The sequence below is a fragment of the Sminthopsis crassicaudata genome, chromosome 3 (genome assembly GCF_048593235.1).
Source record: "Sminthopsis crassicaudata isolate SCR6 chromosome 3, ASM4859323v1, whole genome shotgun sequence".
In the NCBI taxonomy this organism is placed as follows: Eukaryota; Metazoa; Chordata; class Mammalia; order Dasyuromorphia; family Dasyuridae; genus Sminthopsis; species Sminthopsis crassicaudata.
The window spans coordinates 286,866,633-286,886,224 of record NC_133619.1 but is presented as its reverse complement, the minus strand read 5'-3'; the positions used below and the strand labels follow the sequence as shown (position 1 = coordinate 286,886,224).

General features: G+C 34.1%; 1 protein-coding gene across 1 annotated transcript in view; it reads right to left on the bottom strand.

Annotated features, from left to right (window-relative positions):
* Positions 1-16,328, bottom strand: part of LOC141561385 (uncharacterized) — a 48,081-nt gene extending 31,753 nt beyond the window's left edge. The window contains exons 1-12 of the mRNA XM_074300865.1: positions 16,207-16,328; positions 14,030-14,080; positions 12,303-12,416; positions 10,228-10,309; positions 9,017-9,054; positions 7,685-7,757; positions 6,461-6,498; positions 5,128-5,200; positions 3,903-3,940; positions 2,569-2,641; positions 1,344-1,381; positions 10-82 (exon numbers count right to left, since the gene is read on the bottom strand). Of these exons, the coding sequence (XP_074156966.1) occupies positions 10-82; positions 1,344-1,381; positions 2,569-2,641; positions 3,903-3,940; positions 5,128-5,200; positions 6,461-6,498; positions 7,685-7,757; positions 9,017-9,054; positions 10,228-10,309; positions 12,303-12,414 (638 nt within the window). The 5' untranslated portion in view covers positions 12,415-12,416; positions 14,030-14,080; positions 16,207-16,328. The remainder of the gene's footprint in view (positions 1-9; positions 83-1,343; positions 1,382-2,568; positions 2,642-3,902; positions 3,941-5,127; positions 5,201-6,460; positions 6,499-7,684; positions 7,758-9,016; positions 9,055-10,227; positions 10,310-12,302; positions 12,417-14,029; positions 14,081-16,206) is intronic.
* Between the last annotated feature and the right edge of the window lie 3,264 nt (positions 16,329-19,592).

Here is a 19,592-nt window from a genome sequence, read left to right as displayed (position 1 = left end):
GAAGCTCACTTTTTCTCATCTTTTATCCTGTTTGACTCAGGTGTGTTGTTATGACGGTAATGAAAATACGATTCCAATATATCTGTAAGTATAAAAATATCCAATAACAAACCAAAGAAGCAGTCAAATGCATAAATCAGACAAGTTTTGAAAGTGATAGTTTTCTCATGTGGTTCCTTACAATGACACAGGTACAGGTTTCTAGGACCTCTTCCTTCCCCCCAAATATGTATGATCAACTCGAAGGGCTAACGACTTGCATGCTTCTTTACTGCAAAAGTTAAAATGTCACTGAAATCTAAAACACTCTATGACAGATATTTCGACCTGTGGGGCAATTTCTTGGAAATAAAATCATTTTGGGAAACATAGTAAACCATCTACACTCCCTGGGATGCAAAGGAAGCTAAGATGAAGATGGACATCACCTTTGCCAACAAGCAGCTAAAATACTTTTTCTCCTAAGATGTGATTATCAGTGTGTGTCAATAATCTACAGAATCCACTCAATGCATAATATGACCAAACATGGAGTTTGTTAGTGTAATTTAGAGCACAACATACCCCTGACAAATAAAAAGGGGGAGAGCAAAGGACACTCAAATGCTGACCATATTGCTCAAGTCAGCCTGTATGAGACATTTTGGTGCGAAGAAAAAGACTGAAGCAGCAAAAACTTTGAGACTTTAGATATTTCATAGAATTGAATGTTTCTCTTAATTATTTCTAAATTGGAAACTGACAAATATACTTTAGTGTTCTCTACTAAGGGAAGACCCTCCTAAGCATGCTCATTTCACTCATTAAGGTTGCTGTTTGCTCAGAATTGCTATCATTGGAGGATTCGGGGAGGAATTCAAGCAATCTTAACTGTTGTAGGAAATGTGTGTGTATGTGTAAAGGAGAGTTATGTGTATGTGTATAATATGAAAATATATGAATTTATCTTACTTTATATTCATAAATATATCAAATTTTAATTCCAACTTGATATGGTGTTCAGAGGAAACAAAAAAAAAAGTAGCAAAAACTATAAACTAAAAAAATACACAGCTGAACAAAAGAGCTATTTGCAGGGGAGAAAGATGTACTTTCAGGAATATAATTTCATGTATAAATATATACATTTTGAAGAAATTGGCAATTTATCGTTATGTACACTGAATCCTGGCCAGTTTATAGCTGGCCACATCTCAGTGTTCACTCTGTAGTTTTCTTATCCAGTTGCATGGGTTTGTATTATTTTTTGCAATAAACTAGTTTTTCTAAAAACATTCAATAATCTTCTTATGATCTCACTATACTGAAATCAACAAATACACAAAATAAGTGGCAGGACTCACCCTCATCAGATGACCAATTGCTTTCTTCACTTTCATTACTTTTTATATTTCAGCAAGGAATGAAGTGAAAAGAAAGAAGAAGAAAATGAAACATTAATGTCTCTTTCTAAAAGAGTCTAGAAAGGCCTAACTAGATTTAAGATCTTTTCTAAAACAAAACATCATTTACATTTGCATGAGTGCTCTTCAGTGTGACACAGAGAATCTGTAAAGCTCCAAATATAAAATTCATATTCACAATATAGCTCACACCAAGGTAGCTGCCATTCCCGGAAGCATTTTTTTTTTTTACACTGATGAAAGGAAAGTGAGAATTTGTGTCTATGAACCTAATACCTGGATATTTAGAATTGCAAAGTTGACCCAGTTGGGACATCATGGATTTCTCCTCTACAGCCAAGATGTTGAGAAGGAGAAATATCCCGAAATTTTTCAGAGATTATAAGCATAAAGCAGGGGATAGGATATGGCAAGTTAATTGTGAATTTCATAGTATTTTTGTGGCAATTTAACAATCCTTAGGTATTTGAATGCCTGAATTATTGGGTCCGATTTTCCTGTCATCAAGCACTTTTTTACTGTGGTGTGAGTTAATGTCCTCTCAGGTAGAGATCCCTCTCTACTCAACTTATTTTTGCTTTAAGTGCTATGGGGTAAGAGCTACAATTAAGCTTCCACTTTCTTTCTTAATCCCATTTCACTCAATCACTGCTTTAAGAGACATATCTTCTCCCCAATCAAGGAATATTACCTCCAAAAATTCTGTTCTCTGGAATGACTGAAGCATCATATGGTTTCTAATCAGTCAATATGATAATAGAGAATGTAGAAAAATACTTATACTTAAAGTAAAACATAATGTTACAGCAGCTAGAAGGGACATTGGAAAGTGCACCAGACATTGGAGTCAGGAGGCCTGAGTTCAGTTTCAGTTCGAATCTGAAACCCTTAAAAATAAGTGTCTGATACTCCACAACTCATAGTCACAACCCAGTGACTATGCAAATATTTTAAAAGAAGGAAATGTTGCTGGTGATATATGAGAAGTCTATTTTTGAATTCGAGACCTCTAAATTTCAAGGAAATGTCCCTTCCATTTGAAGGTATGTACATTCTTTATACAAGGTATCTTCTTCTCTAAAAAAATGAAGGTATTCTGAACCTTTTGAGGTCCTCCTTACAGAGCTAATTGGAATAAAGTGTTTGGGGAAGAAGGGAAGCTCACTTTTTCTCATCTTTTATCCTGTTTGACTCAGGTGTGTTGTTATGACGGTAATGAAAATACGATTCCAATATATCTGTAAGTATAAAAATATCCAATAACAAACCAAAGAAGCAGTCAAATGCATAAATCAGACAAGTTTTGAAAGTGATAGTTTTCTCATGTGGTTCCTTACAATGACACAGGTACAGGTTTCTAGGACCTCTTCCTTCCCCCCAAATATGTATGATCAACTCGAAGGGCTAACGACTTGCATGCTTCTTTACTGCAAAAGTTAAAATGTCACTGAAATCTAAAACACTCTATGACAGATATTTCGACCTGTGGGGCAATTTCTTGGAAATAAAATCATTTTGGGAAACATAGTAAACCATCTACACTCCCTGGGATGCAAAGGAAGCTAAGATGAAGATGGACATCACCTTTGCCAACAAGCAGCTAAAATACTTTTTCTCCTAAGATGTGATTATCAGTGTGTGTCAATAATCTACAGAATCCACTCAATGCATAATATGACCAAACATGGAGTTTGTTAGTGTAATTTAGAGCACAACATACCCCTGACAAATAAAAAGGGGGAGAGCAAAGGACACTCAAATGCTGACCATATTGCTCAAGTCAGCCTGTATGAGACATTTTGGTGCGAAGAAAAAGACTGAAGCAGCAAAAACTTTGAGACTTTAGATATTTCATAGAATTGAATGTTTCTCTTAATTATTTCTAAATTGGAAACTGACAAATATACTTTAGTGTTCTCTACTAAGGGAAGACCCTCCTAAGCATGCTCATTTCACTCATTAAGGTTGCTGTTTGCTCAGAATTGCTATCATTGGAGGATTCGGGGAGGAATTCAAGCAATCTTAACTGTTGTAGGAAACGTGTGTGTATGTGTAAAGGAGAGTTATGTGTATGTGTATAATATGAAAATATATGAATTTATCTTACTTTATATTCATAAATATATCAATTTTTAATTCCAACTTGATATGGTGTTCAGAGGAAACAAAAAAAAAAGTAGCAAAAACTATAAACTAAAAAAATACACAGCTGAACAAAAGAGCTATTTGCAGGGGAGAAAGATGTACTTTCAGGAATATAATTTCATGTATAAATATATACATTTTGAAGAAATTGGCAATTTATCGTTATGTACACTGAATCCTGGCCAGTTTATAGCTGGCCACATCTCAGTGTTCACTCTGTAGTTTTCTTATCCAGTTGCATGGGTTTGTATTATTTTTTGCAATAAACTAGTTTTTCTAAAAACATTCAATAATCTTCTTATGATCTCACTATACTGAAATCAACAAATACACAAAATAAGTGGCAGGACTCACCCTCATCAGATGACCAATTGCTTTCTTCACTTTCATTACTTTTTATATTTCAGCAAGGAATGAAGTGAAAAGAAAGAAGAAGAAAATGAAACATTAATGTCTCTTTCTAAAAGAGTCTAGAAAGGCCTAACTAGATTTAAGATCTTTTCTAAAACAAAACATCATTTACATTTGCATGAGTGCTCTTCAGTGTGACACAGAGAATCTGTAAAGCTCCAAATATAAAATTCATATTCACAATATAGCTCACACCAAGGTAGCTGCCATTCCCGGAAGCATTTTTTTTTTTTACACTGATGAAAGGAAAGTGAGAATTTGTGTCTATGAACCTAATACCTGGGTATTTAGAATTGCAAAGTTGACCCAGTTGGGACATCATGGATTTCTCCTCTACAGCCAAGATGTTGAGAAGGAGAAATATCCCGAAATTTTTCAGAGATTATAAGCATAAAGCAGGGGATAGGATATGGCAAGTTAATTGTGAATTTCATAGTATTTTTGTGGCAATTTAACAATCCTTAGGTATTTGAATGCCTGAATTATTGGGTCCGATTTTCCTGTCATCAAGCACTTTTTTACTGTGGTGTGAGTTAATGTCCTCTCAGGTAGAGATCCCTCTCTACTCAACTTATTTTTGCTTTAAGTGCTATGGGGTAAGAGCTACAATTAAGCTTCCACTTTCTTTCTTAATCCCATTTCACTCAATCACTGCTTTAAGAGACATATCTTCTCCCCAATCAAGGAATATTACCTCCAAAAATTCTGTTCTCTGGAATGACTGAAGCATCATATGGTTTCTAATCAGTCAATATGATAATAGAGAATGTAGAAAAATACTTATACTTAAAGTAAAACATAATGTTACAGCAGCTAGAAGGGACATTGGAAAGTGCACCAGACATTGGAGTCAGGAGGCCTGAGTTCAGTTTCAGTTCGAATCTGAAACCCTTAAAAATAAGTGTCTGATACTCCACAACTCATAGTCACAACCCAGTGACTATGCAAATATTTTAAAAGAAGGAAATGTTGCTGGTGATATATGAGAAGTCTATTTTTGAATTCGAGACCTCTAAATTTCAAGGAAATGTCCCTTCCATTTGAAGGTATGTACATTCTTTATACAAGGTATCTTCTTCTCTAAAAAAATGAAGGTATTCTGAACCTTTTGAGGTCCTCCTTACAGAGCTAATTGGAATAAAGTGTTTGGGGAAGAAGGGAAGCTCACTTTTTCTCATCTTTTATCCTGTTTGACTCAGGTGTGTTGTTATGACGGTAATGAAAATACGATTCCAATATATCTGTAAGTATAAAAATATCCAATAACAAACCAAAGAAGCAGTCAAATGCATAAATCAGACGAGTTTTGAAAGTGATAGTTTTCTCATGTGGTTCCTTACAATGACACAGGTACAGGTTTCTAGGACCTCTTCCTTCCCCCCAAATATGTATGATCAACTCGAAGGGCTAACGACTTGCATGCTTCTTTACTGCAAAAGTTAAAATGTCACTGAAATCTAAAACACTCTATGACAGATATTTCGACCTGTGGGGCAATTTCTTGGAAATAAAATCATTTTGGGAAACATAGTAAACCATCTACACTCCCTGGGATGCAAAGGAAGCAAAGATGAAGATGGACATCACCTTTGCCAACAAGCAGCTAAAATACTTTTTCTCCTAAGATGTGATTATCAGTGTGTGTCAATAATCTACAGAATCCACTCAATGCATAATATGACCAAACATGGAGTTTGTTAGTGTAATTTAGAGCACAACATACCCCTGACAAATAAAAAGGGGGAGAGCAAAGGACACTCAAATGCTGACCATATTGCTCAAGTCAGCCTGTATGAGACATTTTGGTGCGAAGAAAAAGACTGAAGCAGCAAAAACTTTGAGACTTTAGATATTTCATAGAATTGAATGTTTCTCTTAATTATTTCTAAATTGGAAACTGACAAATATACTTTAGTGTTCTCTACTAAGGGAAGACCCTCCTAAGCATGCTCATTTCACTCATTAAGGTTGCTGTTTGCTCAGAATTGCTATCATTGGAGGATTCGGGGAGGAATTCAAGCAATCTTAACTGTTGTAGGAAACGTGTGTGTATGTGTAAAGGAGAGTTATGTGTATGTGTATAATATGAAAATATATGAATTTATCTTACTTTATATTCATAAATATATCAATTTTTAATTCCAACTTGATATGGTGTTCAGAGGAAACAAAAAAAAAGTAGCAAAAACTATAAACTAAAAAAATACACAGCTGAACAAAAGAGCTATTTGCAGGGGAGAAAGATGTACTTTCAGGAATATAATTTCATGTATAAATATATACATTTTGAAGAAATTGGCAATTTATCGTTATGTACACTGAATCCTGGCCAGTTTATAGCTGGCCACATCTCAGTGTTCACTCTGTAGTTTTCTTATCCAGTTGCATGGGTTTGTATTATTTTTTGCAATAAACTAGTTTTTCTAAAAACATTCAATAATCTTCTTATGATCTCACTATACTGAAATCAACAAATACACAAAATAAGTGGCAGGACTCACCCTCATCAGATGACCAATTGCTTTCTTCACTTTCATTACTTTTTATATTTCAGCAAGGAATGAAGTGAAAAGAAAGAAGAAGAAAATGAAACATTAATGTCTCTTTCTAAAAGAGTCTAGAAAGGCCTAACTAGATTTAAGATCTTTTCTAAAACAAAACATCATTTACATTTGCATGAGTGCTCTTCAGTGTGACACAGAGAATCTGTAAAGCTCCAAATATAAAATTCATATTCACAATATAGCTCACACCAAGGTAGCTGCCATTCCCGGAAGCATTTTTTTTTTTACACTGATGAAAGGAAAGTGAGAATTTGTGTCTATGAACCTAATACCTGGATATTTAGAATTGCAAAGTTGACCCAGTTGGGACATCATGGATTTCTCCTCTACAGCCAAGATGTTGAGAAGGAGAAATATCCCGAAATTTTTCAGAGATTATAAGCATAAAGCAGGGGATAGGATATGGCAAGTTAATTGTGAATTTCATAGTATTTTTGTGGCAATTTAACAATCCTTAGGTATTTGAATGCCTGAATTATTGGGTCCGATTTTCCTGTCATCAAGCACTTTTTTACTGTGGTGTGAGTTAATGTCCTCTCAGGTAGAGATCCCTCTCTACTCAACTTATTTTTGCTTTAAGTGCTATGGGGTAAGAGCTACAATTAAGCTTCCACTTTCTTTCTTAATCCCATTTCACTCAATCACTGCTTTAAGAGACATATCTTCTCCCCAATCAAGGAATATTACCTCCAAAAATTCTGTTCTCTGGAATGACTGAAGCATCATATGGTTTCTAATCAGTCAATATGATAATAGAGAATGTAGAAAAATACTTATACTTAAAGTAAAACATAATGTTACAGCAGCTAGAAGGGACATTGGAAAGTGCACCAGACATTGGAGTCAGGAGGCCTGAGTTCAGTTTCAGTTCGAATCTGAAACCCTTAAAAATAAGTGTCTGATACTCCACAACTCATAGTCACAACCCAGTGACTATGCAAATATTTTAAAAGAAGGAAATGTTGCTGGTGATATATGAGAAGTCTATTTTTGAATTCGAGACCTCTAAATTTCAAGGAAATGTCCCTTCCATTTGAAGGTATGTACATTCTTTATACAAGGTATCTTCTTCTCTAAAAAAATAAAGGTATTCTGAACCTTTTGAGGTCCTCCTTACAGAGCTAATTGGAATAAAGTGTTTGGGGAAGAAGGGAAGCTCACTTTTTCTCATCTTTTATCCTGTTTGACTCAGGTGTGTTGTTATGACGGTAATGAAAATACGATTCCAATATATCTGTAAGTATAAAAATATCCAATAACAAACCAAAGAAGCAGTCAAATGCATAAATCAGACAAGTTTTGAAAGTGATAGTTTTCTCATGTGGTTCCTTACAATGACACAGGTACAGGTTTCTAGGACCTCTTCCTTCCCCCCAAATATGTATGATCAATTCGAAGGGCTAACGACTTGCATGCTTCTTTACTGCAAAAGTTAAAATGTCACTGAAATCTAAAACACTCTATGACAGATATTTCGACCTGTGGGGCAATTTCTTGGAAATAAAATCATTTTGGGAAACATAGTAAACCATCTACACTCCCTGGGATGCAAAGGAAGCAAAGATGAAGATGGACATCACCTTTGCCAACAAGCAGCTAAAATATTTTTGTCCTAAGATATGAGTATCAGTGTGTGTCAATAATCCACAGAAGTCAACTCAGTGTATAATATGACCAAACATGGATTTTGTTAGTGTAATTAAGAGCACAACATACCCATGACAAATAAAAAGGGGGAGAGCAAAGGAAACTCAAATGCTGACCATATTGCTCAAGTCAGCCTGTATGAGACATTTTGGTGCGAAGAAAAAGACTGAAGCAGCAAAAACTTTGAGACTTTAGATATTTCATAGAATTGAAGGTTTCTCTTAATTATTTCTAAATTGGAAACTCATAAATATACTTTAGTGTTCTCTACTAAGGGAAGACCCATTAAACCATGCTCTTTTCACTCATTAAGGTTGCTGTTTGCTCAGAATTGCTATCATTGGAGGATTCGGGGAGGAATTCAAGCAATCTTAACTGTTGTAGGAAACGTGTGTGTATGTGTAAAGGAGAGTTATGTGTATGTGTATAATATGAAAATATATGAATTTATCTTACTTTATATTCATAAATATATCAATTTTTAATTCCAACTTGATATGGTGTTCAGAGGAAACAAAAAAAAAGTAGCAAAAACTATAAACTAAAAAAATACACAGCTGAACAAAAGAGCTATTTGCAGGGGAGAAAGATGTACTTTCAGGAATATAATTTCATGTATAAATATATATACATTTTGAAGAAATTGGCAATTTATCGTTATGTACACTGAATCCCGGCCAGTTTATAGCTGGCCACATCTCAATGTTCACTCTGTAGTTGTGTTATCCAGTTGCATGGGTTTGTATTATTTTTTGCAATAAACTAGTTTTTCTAAAAACATTCAATAATCTTATGATCTCACTATACTGAAATCAACAAATACACAAAATAAGTGGCGGGACTCACCCTCATCAGATGACCAATTGCTTTCTTCACTTTCATCACTTTTTATATTTCAGAAAGGAATGAAGTGAAAGGAAAGAAGAAGAAAATGAAACATTAATCCTCCTTCTAAAAAAGTCTAGAAAGGCCTAATTAGCTTTAAGATCTTTTCTAAAGCAAAACATTTACATTTGCATGAGTGCTCTTCAGTGTGACACAGAGAATCTGTAAAGCTCCAAATATAAAATTCATATTCACAATATAGCTCACTAAGGTAGCTGCCATTCTTGGAAGCATTTTTTTTTTACACTGATGAAAGGAAAGTGAGAATTTGTGTCTATGAACCTAATACCTGGGTATTTAGAATTGCAAAATTGACCCAGTTGGGACATCATGGATTTCTCCTCTACTGCCAAGATGTTGAGAAGCATAAATATCCTGAAATTGCTCAGAGATTATAAGCATAAAGCGAGGGATATCAAATGGCAAGGTAATTGTGAATTTCATAGTATTTTTGTGTCAATTTACCTCTCCTTATGTATTTCAATGCTTGAATTATTGTTTCCGATTTTCCTGAAATCCAGCAATTTTTTAATGTATTTTGAGATAATGTCTTCTCATATAGAGATCCCTCTTTGCTCAATTTATTTTTGCTTTATCTCCTGGGGTCTAAGAGCTACAATCAAGTCTCCATTTTCTTTCTAAATCCAATTTCACTTGGTCATTGCTTGAAGAGACATGTTCCCAATCAAGTAGAATCACCAGTCCGAAATTTTTTCCTCCAATAATTCTGTTCCCTGGCATGACTGAAAGTATCATTTGGTTTCTAATCATTTTATATAAAAATATAGAATGTAGAAAAAAATTTAAATAAATAATGTGTCAGCAGCTAATTTACACATTGGATAGAGCACTGGATTTTGGAGTTTGAAGGGCCTTAATTCTATTCAACTCCCAAATCCTCAAAATTTAGTTTATAACATTTGATAAAAGTCACAATAAATCAGTGGCTACATGATTTTTTAAAATTATGCTGGTAATGTATGGCAATGCTATTTTTGTAGCAAACATCTCTATATTTTAAGCAGAAATCACTTGGAGTGATGCATTTGAAGACATGTAGATTCTTTACAAAGTATATTTTTCTGTTTTAAAATGGATATATTGAGAAACTTTTTTATGTTCTCATTATATATCTGATTTCTTTACAGTTTTGGGAAAGAAGGGAAGCTCACTTTTCATCGTAGTAACTTTTGTCGCTTTTGGCTTGTCCAGGTGGGTCAGGTGTTTCAAAACAATGTTCCCATTCCTCTATAACTATAAAAATCCCAATGTCAAAACAAAGAAGCAATAAAGTGGATAATCAAAAAGAATGTCAGACCACTTTTGAAGGCAATACTTTTGTCATATGGTTCTTTATATATATATATATATATATATGTTTATGCATATATATATGTATATATATATGTATCTCCCTTTATATTTATAAATACATCATTTTCTAAATACACCTTGATGTCATGAGAGAAGGGAGGAAAGGAAGAAAAAAATAAAGTAAAAAAATATACAGCAACCTTTCATGAATATAATTTCTTATATTAATATATACAACTTTCTTGAACTGGTAACTTGTTATGTATATTGACTCCTCCCCCCGGCATTTAGCTAGACACATTGTAAGGTTCCCTATAGTTCTGTGTTATTATGTTGTATTTTTTTATTCTTTTTTAATGAAATTAATGTTTTTTTTAAATATATGTTACTGAATAAATAATCTCTGTATAATGAAATTAGAAAATATAAAGTATGAATTAACCTCACCATTATAAAACTTGTCTTTTTCTCTCCTTGTTTTATGTTCCAGGGAGTATTCATTTGAAAAGAGAAAAAAATAAAAAAATACATGAAATGTTAATTCCTCATTTTAAAAAGGTAGATAGACTCAATTTGCCTAAAGGATCTTTAAAAAGAAAACCATCATTTACATTTTAGACGGCCCTGGAAGAGGAATCCTCTTTAGTGTGAGGCACTTTATGTCTCCAAGAAAAAAAAAATATATACATATATATATATATATACTGTGAATGTCTAGAGTAACAAAAATTTGGAAGAGATCATGATGGTGAAAATAATTCTGAACAGGTTATTGTACTCCATGCTCTGACAATAGAGAATCCCTGTCAAGGTTTATTTTTAAAGCTTTAATTTCTTAAACAAAGATAGAGCCAAAATATAATTAGATACATATATTTCCATTGAATGTGGATCCCTTCATAATTGTTTAAGCTGAGATATTTCTCACTAGGTTGAAATTTTATTCAAAGCCCTTTGTAATGAGATATCCCATGATGATTTTTATGTCTGTCAGCATGCTGTGTAGAGATGGCATCTCTCTGCTTATTTCAATGACAAATACACAACATTATTTCTTAAAAAAACATTTCTCATAATTATCTTTTCTCTACACTGAAAAGCGCCTAGCAGAACACAATACAATTATTTTGAGAAAAGATCATATGATATTATTCATTCATTCTTTTTCTTCTGGATGGGTTGTTTCAAGGTCACTCATTTTGGCCCTTTTCTGACTCAGCCAAGTCCTTTCCCTTTCTAGGATGGCTGCTTCATCAGAACCTGGCAGCTTTTCTCAGAAGTCATTTCCAATTGAGACCTTCCTGGCTGTGAGAGGATAGGAAATTCCCCAGACATGCTTGAAAAAAATGATTGCCCCACCCCCTCTCCTTTGTTACACCTCCTGCTTTCTCCTGTGCTTTTCACACAGTTTTCCTGAGCTAGCTTGATGAATGGAGAGACCAAAGGAGTGAAATGGATTTAATGGTACACTGATCAACATCCCCAGGGCCTTGGTAGAGATGGAACCTCACTGCTCACCACTCTTCTTCAAGAGCATGTTTTTCTTTGTGTTATGCAATCACTGTTTTATTTGACCATTTTGAATAAGTATCAGCATAAGCTGTTTTAAATGATCCCATTTAATATGAATATTGGACCTCAACACAAAGTTAATTCTAATCTAAGAGATTCCAATAGAAACTCACCAACAAAAACTTTTCCGGAATCTTTTTTTTTTCAAATGGATTTCACCATTGTCTGAAATAGTCAAACGTTTGAAAGTGACTTAAATTAGTATTTAGAGAAAAAAATGAACCATCAGTCATTTTCCTAATGTGAAATTAATGTTTGACTTTTCCATAGTAGAAATTCCCCCCATCCTTGTCCCCTACCCAATAGATGACAACTCTCAACAGGAAAGAAAAATAGAATACTTGGATTGCCTGAAAGTTACGTTTCAGTAGTGTTCCAATAACTATGTAATCTGTAAATGTTAATGTCATTTCAAAAAACTCACCACATTCAAATAAATAAGATGTTTTTGATGTAACTTTCACATGATGCATTCCTTAAAATGAAAATAGATGTAAATAGATGAAAATGAAAATAGAAATATTATATATATCCACACATATAAATACACATCTGTGAAATCATTTTATATATTCACATATGAAGAGACAGATAAAGGCAGAGACAGACTGAACTATTATTATGAAATTAGATAAGAAAAGGACTCATTTTATAATGATCTTGCATTACCTATTGAAAGGGCCTTGAAAAGTAATCAAATTCATACATTTTTTCCTGCAGTTTGTCACTTTCTCTGCCTATTGATAAGGGTTGAGGTTCCCTTTAAAATTCTCAACCCCCATGGATGAATATCTGGGCCCTGCCCCCACGGGATCTGAGCTGGCTTGGGTTTTCTCAGCCCCCCCAGTCAGTTTCATCCTTATCTGAAAAGGTCACCAAGAGTTTGGCACTGCCCACAATCTCCTTTTAGGTATGAAAGAGCCCAGCTGGAGCTCTCACTTTGCAAGAGCCCTTCCACTCAACACATGGTTATCCTTCTGGCCAGGTAAGGGTTCCTGCCCGCCCAGCGGCCACCTTTGGCCCTGGCATCTTTCTAACTGAACTTTACTTCCAAATTTCTACAATAAACCTTTTATTTATCAATCTAGTTTTTCGGGCCTGTAAATTCATTTACAGAGGACACTGTGCCTCCTGGGATCTTTGTGCAGGCCAGCGGGATTGCCCCTTTCCTTTCTCTCATCACTATATCCTATGATCCAATCTATTCTCGTGTTCTAGGTGCCCTTTATATTTGAGAAGTTAACTTTCTGTTTTCATATAGACAAATGTGTGTGAACATACCACATATACTCACAATGCAGAGATAGCTTAAGTCCATTAAAAAAGGGGAAAAAAGAAAAAAAATACAGAAAACATTAAAGTGGGAAAATCCAGGGGCAGGTTGAAAAACCAACAGGCACTGTAGAATAAAATCCATGCTTTCCAAAGAGGCAGATCTTTTAGGTCTGGCCAGTATGGGAAGAGAAGAGAGATTTTTCACACCATTCAATGAGTAAGCCTAAGTAGTATTTCAGGCAAAGAATCTGCACTCCTACACGTACTCCCTCCCTCTACTTTCTAAATAAACACCTGAATGAATGAATCTGGAAGGGGAAAACTTCAAGGTTTCTGGCCAAAAAAGAACTGAAGCTATTTGCATTCAATCTGAGTCAATGGACACCCAAACAATGACCACATGGGGCTTGATCCAGGACCTTTTGGTGGTCAAGTAGAATCAGATTGGTTTTGGAAATTCAAGTATTAAATTAAAACAAATGTCAAATTAATGAATAAAATATAATAAAATAATTTTAAAATTAAAATTTTAAAATAACTACAAATTAAAATTGAATTGAATTTTTAAAAATTTAAGAATTAAAAATTAAACCAGGATTAATCCTGGTCTTTAAGAAAGGATAGGCATTGCTACTTATTGGAAGGAGGGGAAAAGAAGTAGTAACTATTTAAGGAAGACAATTATTTTGCTGGGCAGATATTTAAACAGTAAAACAAAACAAAGGAGGGTGGGTTTAAGGGATTTCATTTTTAGAATACTGCATGGTAATATCTGAAGGATAATGAATGGTAAAGTAGAAAAGTAGCACCTACCCAATATTTCTGAAGCGTGGCTTCAAGTAAAATTCGGTATATTTTGACTGTCTGTGGAAAAAAAAAAAGTCTTTCTATATCAATAGTAAACCAGCTTTTTTCACTGTCCTATGGTCAGGACTGACACCATTTAGTTGCTCTGTCCACTTTTAAAACAGATGCTTTATGATGCAACAACACCTCATATTAGCTGATTGATTATGATACCTGTCAGAGTTGTCCAGATTCAAAACTTTGTTGTAAGTTTTTTGCTATGTATGCTTTCTTAACCACACAGATAAAAGGTTTTTTGGTGTGTTTGTTTTGATTGGTTTTACCTTTTTAGAAGCTTACATTTTTATAATTCCCATTGATTAAAAGCACTGATTCCCTTTCCAATGAAATTAAGTAGAACTTTCTCTTTGGTGGGCATATGTCATGATTTAAGTCATCCAAGTGTTCCTAAACATTAAGTCCCCTCAGACTGATTCTGAGGAACTGAGGTTTTCTTTGAGAAATATGCTCTAAAGAAAAATATCTGATAACATCACTGGTGGAAAAAAATTAATCTATAGGAAAAATGTGGTTTAATATAAAAGGTAATAATGTCAAATAAGAACCTGAGGATTTCAAAAAGATAAATTCCTGTAATTTGGATATAGAATAGGAAAAATGTTCCAAAATCCCTGCAGATGTATTAGGAAGCAGATCCTATTTGTCAGAAATGTATTCTATCTGAAATCTAAGCTAAGTAACGCATTAGCCAAAAGAGAAAAAGGGAAAAAAATACTTGTAGGATTTTCTAACATAATCTAGTATCAAAACATCATCATTGAATCAGGCAAGATAAAAGTCCAAATGTCTTCCACAAATGACGTCTCTTAGACTTCAACCTTGTACATGGATTACCATTTCAATTCTGTTAAGTGTAATGGAATCCCAACATGTGTAAGTAAATTCATAATGAATTTGAAAATCTATAAAAATAATAGGTGGTTCAGTGAGTTAATACTGATCAAATATCTTCTCTGGCCAAGGCACAGTGCTAGGGGCTGAGGAGAAGAAGGGTGGTCATCTAAGGCAATTTTGTCTCTCAAGGAACTTCCAGTCTACTAGGGATGACTACATACTAACAATGCTGTATGTACAATCTACATACAGAACATAGTTTGAGGCAAAATGAAGAAAGAAAATTGCTCATAATAAGGATTCTACAAGTAGTTCTTGTAGGAAAAAAAAAGTTGATTTCTAACTTGTACTTGAAAGAACCTAAGGACACTCGAAGACACAGAAATCAGGAGAGAATACCATGAATGAGGAGAAAACCAGGGAGGAGGACTGACTCTGGTTGAAAGTTGGAATTTTGATGAAAATTTAAAAAGCCCAAAGAGACTGGATCCCAGAAGATACAGACAGTAAGGTCTTTGGAGTAATGGGGGACCAAAAAGCTTGGAGGAATCCTAGAAAGTAAGAGAGTGAGTGAGAGAGAGAGAGAGAGAGAGAGGGAGAGAGTGTGTGTGTTTGTGTGTGTGTGTGTGTGTGTGTGTGTGTGTAAGGGGGGAATAGGAATATGTTCAAAAATTACTGAGAATTAATCTTGGAGTTGGATAGGGAATCAGTATTTAGTAAATTGAAGGAACAAGTTGAGGGGATACCCTTCTGGAGGATCTCTTTTCCAGCTGAGTAGAGAACACATTAAAGTGGGAAAAACCACTTTCTAAATAAACACCTGAATGAATGAATCTGGAAGGGGAAAACTTCAAGGTTTCTGGCCAAAAAAGAACTGAAGCTATTTGCATTCAATCTGAGTCAATGGACACCCAAACAATGAACACATGGGGCTTGATCCAGGACCTTTTGGTGGTCAAGTAGAATCAGATTGGTTTTGGAAATTCAAGTATTAAATTAAAACAAATGTCAAATTAATGAATAAAATATAATAAAATAATTTAATTTTAAAATTGAAATTTTAAAATAACTACAAATTTAAATTGAATTGAATTTTAAAAAATTTAAGAATTAAAAATTAAACCAGATAGGCATTGCTACTTATTGGAAGGAGGGGAAAAGAAGTAGTAACTATTTAAGGAAGACAATTATTTTACAAAGGAGGGTGGGTTTAAGGGATTTCACTTTTAGAATACTGCATGGTAATATCTGAAGGATAATGAATGGTAAAGTAGAAAAGTAGCACCTACCCAATATTTCTGAAGCGTGGCTTCAAGTAAAATTCGGTATATTTTGACTGTCTGTGGAAAAAAAAAAGTCTTTCTATATCAATAGTAAACCAGCTTTTTTCACTGTCCTATGGTCAGGACTGACACCATTTAGTTGCTCTGTCCACTTTTAAAACAGATGCTTTATGATGCAACAACACCTCATATTAGCTGATTGATTATGATACCTGTCAGAGTTGTCCAGATTCAAAACTTTGTTGTAAGTTTTTTGCTATGTATGCTTTCTTAACCACACAGATAAAAGGTTTTTTGGTGTGTTTGTTTTGATTGGTTTTACCTTTTTAGAAGCTTACATTTTTATAATTCCCATTGATTAAAAGCACTGATTCCCTTTCCAATGAAATTAAGTAGAACTTTCTCTTTGGTGGGCATATGTCATGATTTAAGTCATCCAAGTGTTCCTAAACATTAAGTCCCCTCAGACTGATTCTGAGGAACTGAGGTTTTCTTTGAGAAATATGCTCTAAAGAAAAATATCTGATAACATCACTGGTGGAAAAAAATTAATCTATAGGAAAAATGTGGTTTAATATAAAAGGTAATAATGTCAAATAAGAACCTGAGGATTTCAAAAAGATAAATTCCTGTAATTTGGATATAGAATAGGAAAAATGTTCCAAAATCCCTGCAGATGTATTAGGAAGCAGATCCTATTTGTCAGAAATGTATTCTATCTGAAATCTAAGCTAAGTAACGCATTAGCCAAAAGAGAAAAAGGGAAAAAAATACTTGTAGGATTTTCTAACATAATCTAGTATCAAAACATCATCATTGAATCAGGCAAGATAAAAGTCCAAATGTCTTCCACAAATGACGTCTCTTAGACTTCAACCTTGTACATGGATTACCATTTCAATTCTGTTAAGTGTAATGGAATCCCAACATGTGTAAGTAAATTCATAATGAATTTGAAAATCTATAAAAATAATAGGTGGTTCAGTGAGTTAATACTGATCAAATATCTTCTCTGGCCAAGGCACAGTGCTAGGGGCTGAGGAGAAGAAGGGTGGTCATCTAAGGCAATTTTGTCTCTCAAGGAACTTCCAGTCTACTAGGGATGACTACATACTAACAATGCTGTATGTACAATCTACATACAGAACATAGTTTGAGGCAAAATGAAGAAAGAAAATTGCTCATAATAAGGATTCTACAAGTAGTTCTTGTAGGAAAAAAAAAGTTGATTTCTAACTTGTACTTGAAAGAACCTAAGGACACTCGAAGACACAGAAATCAGGAGAGAATACCATGAATGAGGAGAAAACCAGGGAGGAGGACTGACTCTGGTTGAAAGTTGGAATTTTGATGAAAATTTAAAAAGCCCAAAGAGACTAGATCCCAGAAGATACAGACAGTAAGGTCTTTGGAGTAATGGGGGACCAAAAAGCTTGGAGGAATCCTAGAAAGTAAGAGAGTGAGTGAGAGAGAGAGAGAGAGAGAGAGGGAGAGAGTGTGTGTGTTTGTGTGTGTGTGTGTGTGTGTGTGTGTGTGTGTAAGGGGGGAATAGGAATATGTTCAAAAATTACTGAGAATTAATCTTGGAGTTGGATAGGGAATCAGTATTTAGTAAATTGAAGGAACAAGTTGAGGGGATACCCTTCTGGAGGATCTCTTTTCCAGCTGAGTAGAGAACACATTAAAGTGGGAAAAACCACTTTCTAAATTAACACCTGAATGAATGAATCTGGAAGGGGAAAACTTCAAGGTTTCTGGCCAAAAAAGAACTGAAGCTATTTGCATTCAATCTGAGTCAATGGACACCCAAACAATGACCACATGGGGCTTGATCCAGGACCTTTTGGTGGTCAAGTAGAATCAGATTGGTTTTGGAAATTCAAGTATTAAATTAAAACAAATGTCAAATTAATGAATAAAATATAATAAAATAATTTAATTTTAAAATTGAAATTTTAAAATAACTACAAATTTAAATTGAATTGAATTTTAAAAAATTTAAGAATTAAAAATTAAACCAGATAGGCATTGCTACTTATTGGAAGGAGGGGAAAAGAAGTAGTAACTATTTAAGGAAGACAATTATTTTACAAAGGAGGGTGGGTTTAAGGGATTTCACTTTTAGAATACTGCATGGTAATATCTGAAGGATAATGAATGGTAAAGTAGAAAAGTAGCACCTACCCAATATTTCTGAAGCGTGGCTTCAAGTAAAATTCGGTATATTTTGACTGTCTGTGGAAAAAAAAAAGTCTTTCTATATCAATAGTAAACCAGCTTTTTTCACTGTCCTATGGTCAGGACTGACACCATTTAGTTGCTCTGTCCACTTTTAAAACAGATGCTTTATGATGCAACAACACCTCATATTAGCTGATTGATTATGATACTTGTCAGAGTTGTCCAGATTCAAAACTTTGTTGTAAGTTTTTTGCTATGTATGCTTTCTTAACCACACAGATAAAAGGTTTTTTGGTGTGTTTGTTTTGATTGGTTTTACCTTTTTAGAAGCTTACATTTTTATAATTCCCATTGATTAAAAGCACTGATTCCCTTTCCAATGAAATTAAGTAGAACTTTCTCTTTGGTGGGCATATGTCATGATTTAAGTCATCCAAGTGTTCCTAAACATTAAGTCCCCTCAGACTGATTCTGAGGAACTGAGGTTTTCTTTGAGAAATATGCTCTAAAGAAAAATATCTGATAACATCACTGGTGGAAAAAAATTAATCTATAGGAAAAATGTGGTTTAATATAAAAGGTAATAATGTCAAATAAGAACCTGAGGATTTCAAAAAGATAAATTCCTGTAATTTGGATATAGAATAGGAAAAATGTTCCAAAATCCCTGCAGATGTATTAGGAAGCAGATCCTATTTGTCAGAAATGTATTCTATGTGAAATCTAAGCTAAGTAACGCATTAGCCAAAAGAGAAAAAGGGAAAAAAATACTTGTAGGATTTTCTAACATAATCTAGTATCAAAACATCATCATTGAATCAGGCAAGATAAAAGTCCAAATGTCTTCCACAAATGACGTCTCTTAGACTTCAACCTTGTACATGGATTACCATTTCAATTCTGTTAAGTGTAATGGAATCCCAACATGTGTAAGTAAATTCATAATGAATTTGAAAATCTATAAAAATAATAGGTGGTTCAGTGAGTTAATACTGATCAAATATCTTCTCTGGCCAAGGCACAGTGCTAGGGGCTGAGGAGAAGAAGGGTGGTCATCTAAGGCAATTTTGTCTCTCAAGGAACTTCCAGTCTACTAGGGATGACTACATACTAACAATGCTGTATGTACAATCTACATACAGAACATAGTTTGAGGCAAAATGAAGAAAGAAAATTGCTCATAATAAGGATTCTACAAGTAGTTCTTGTAG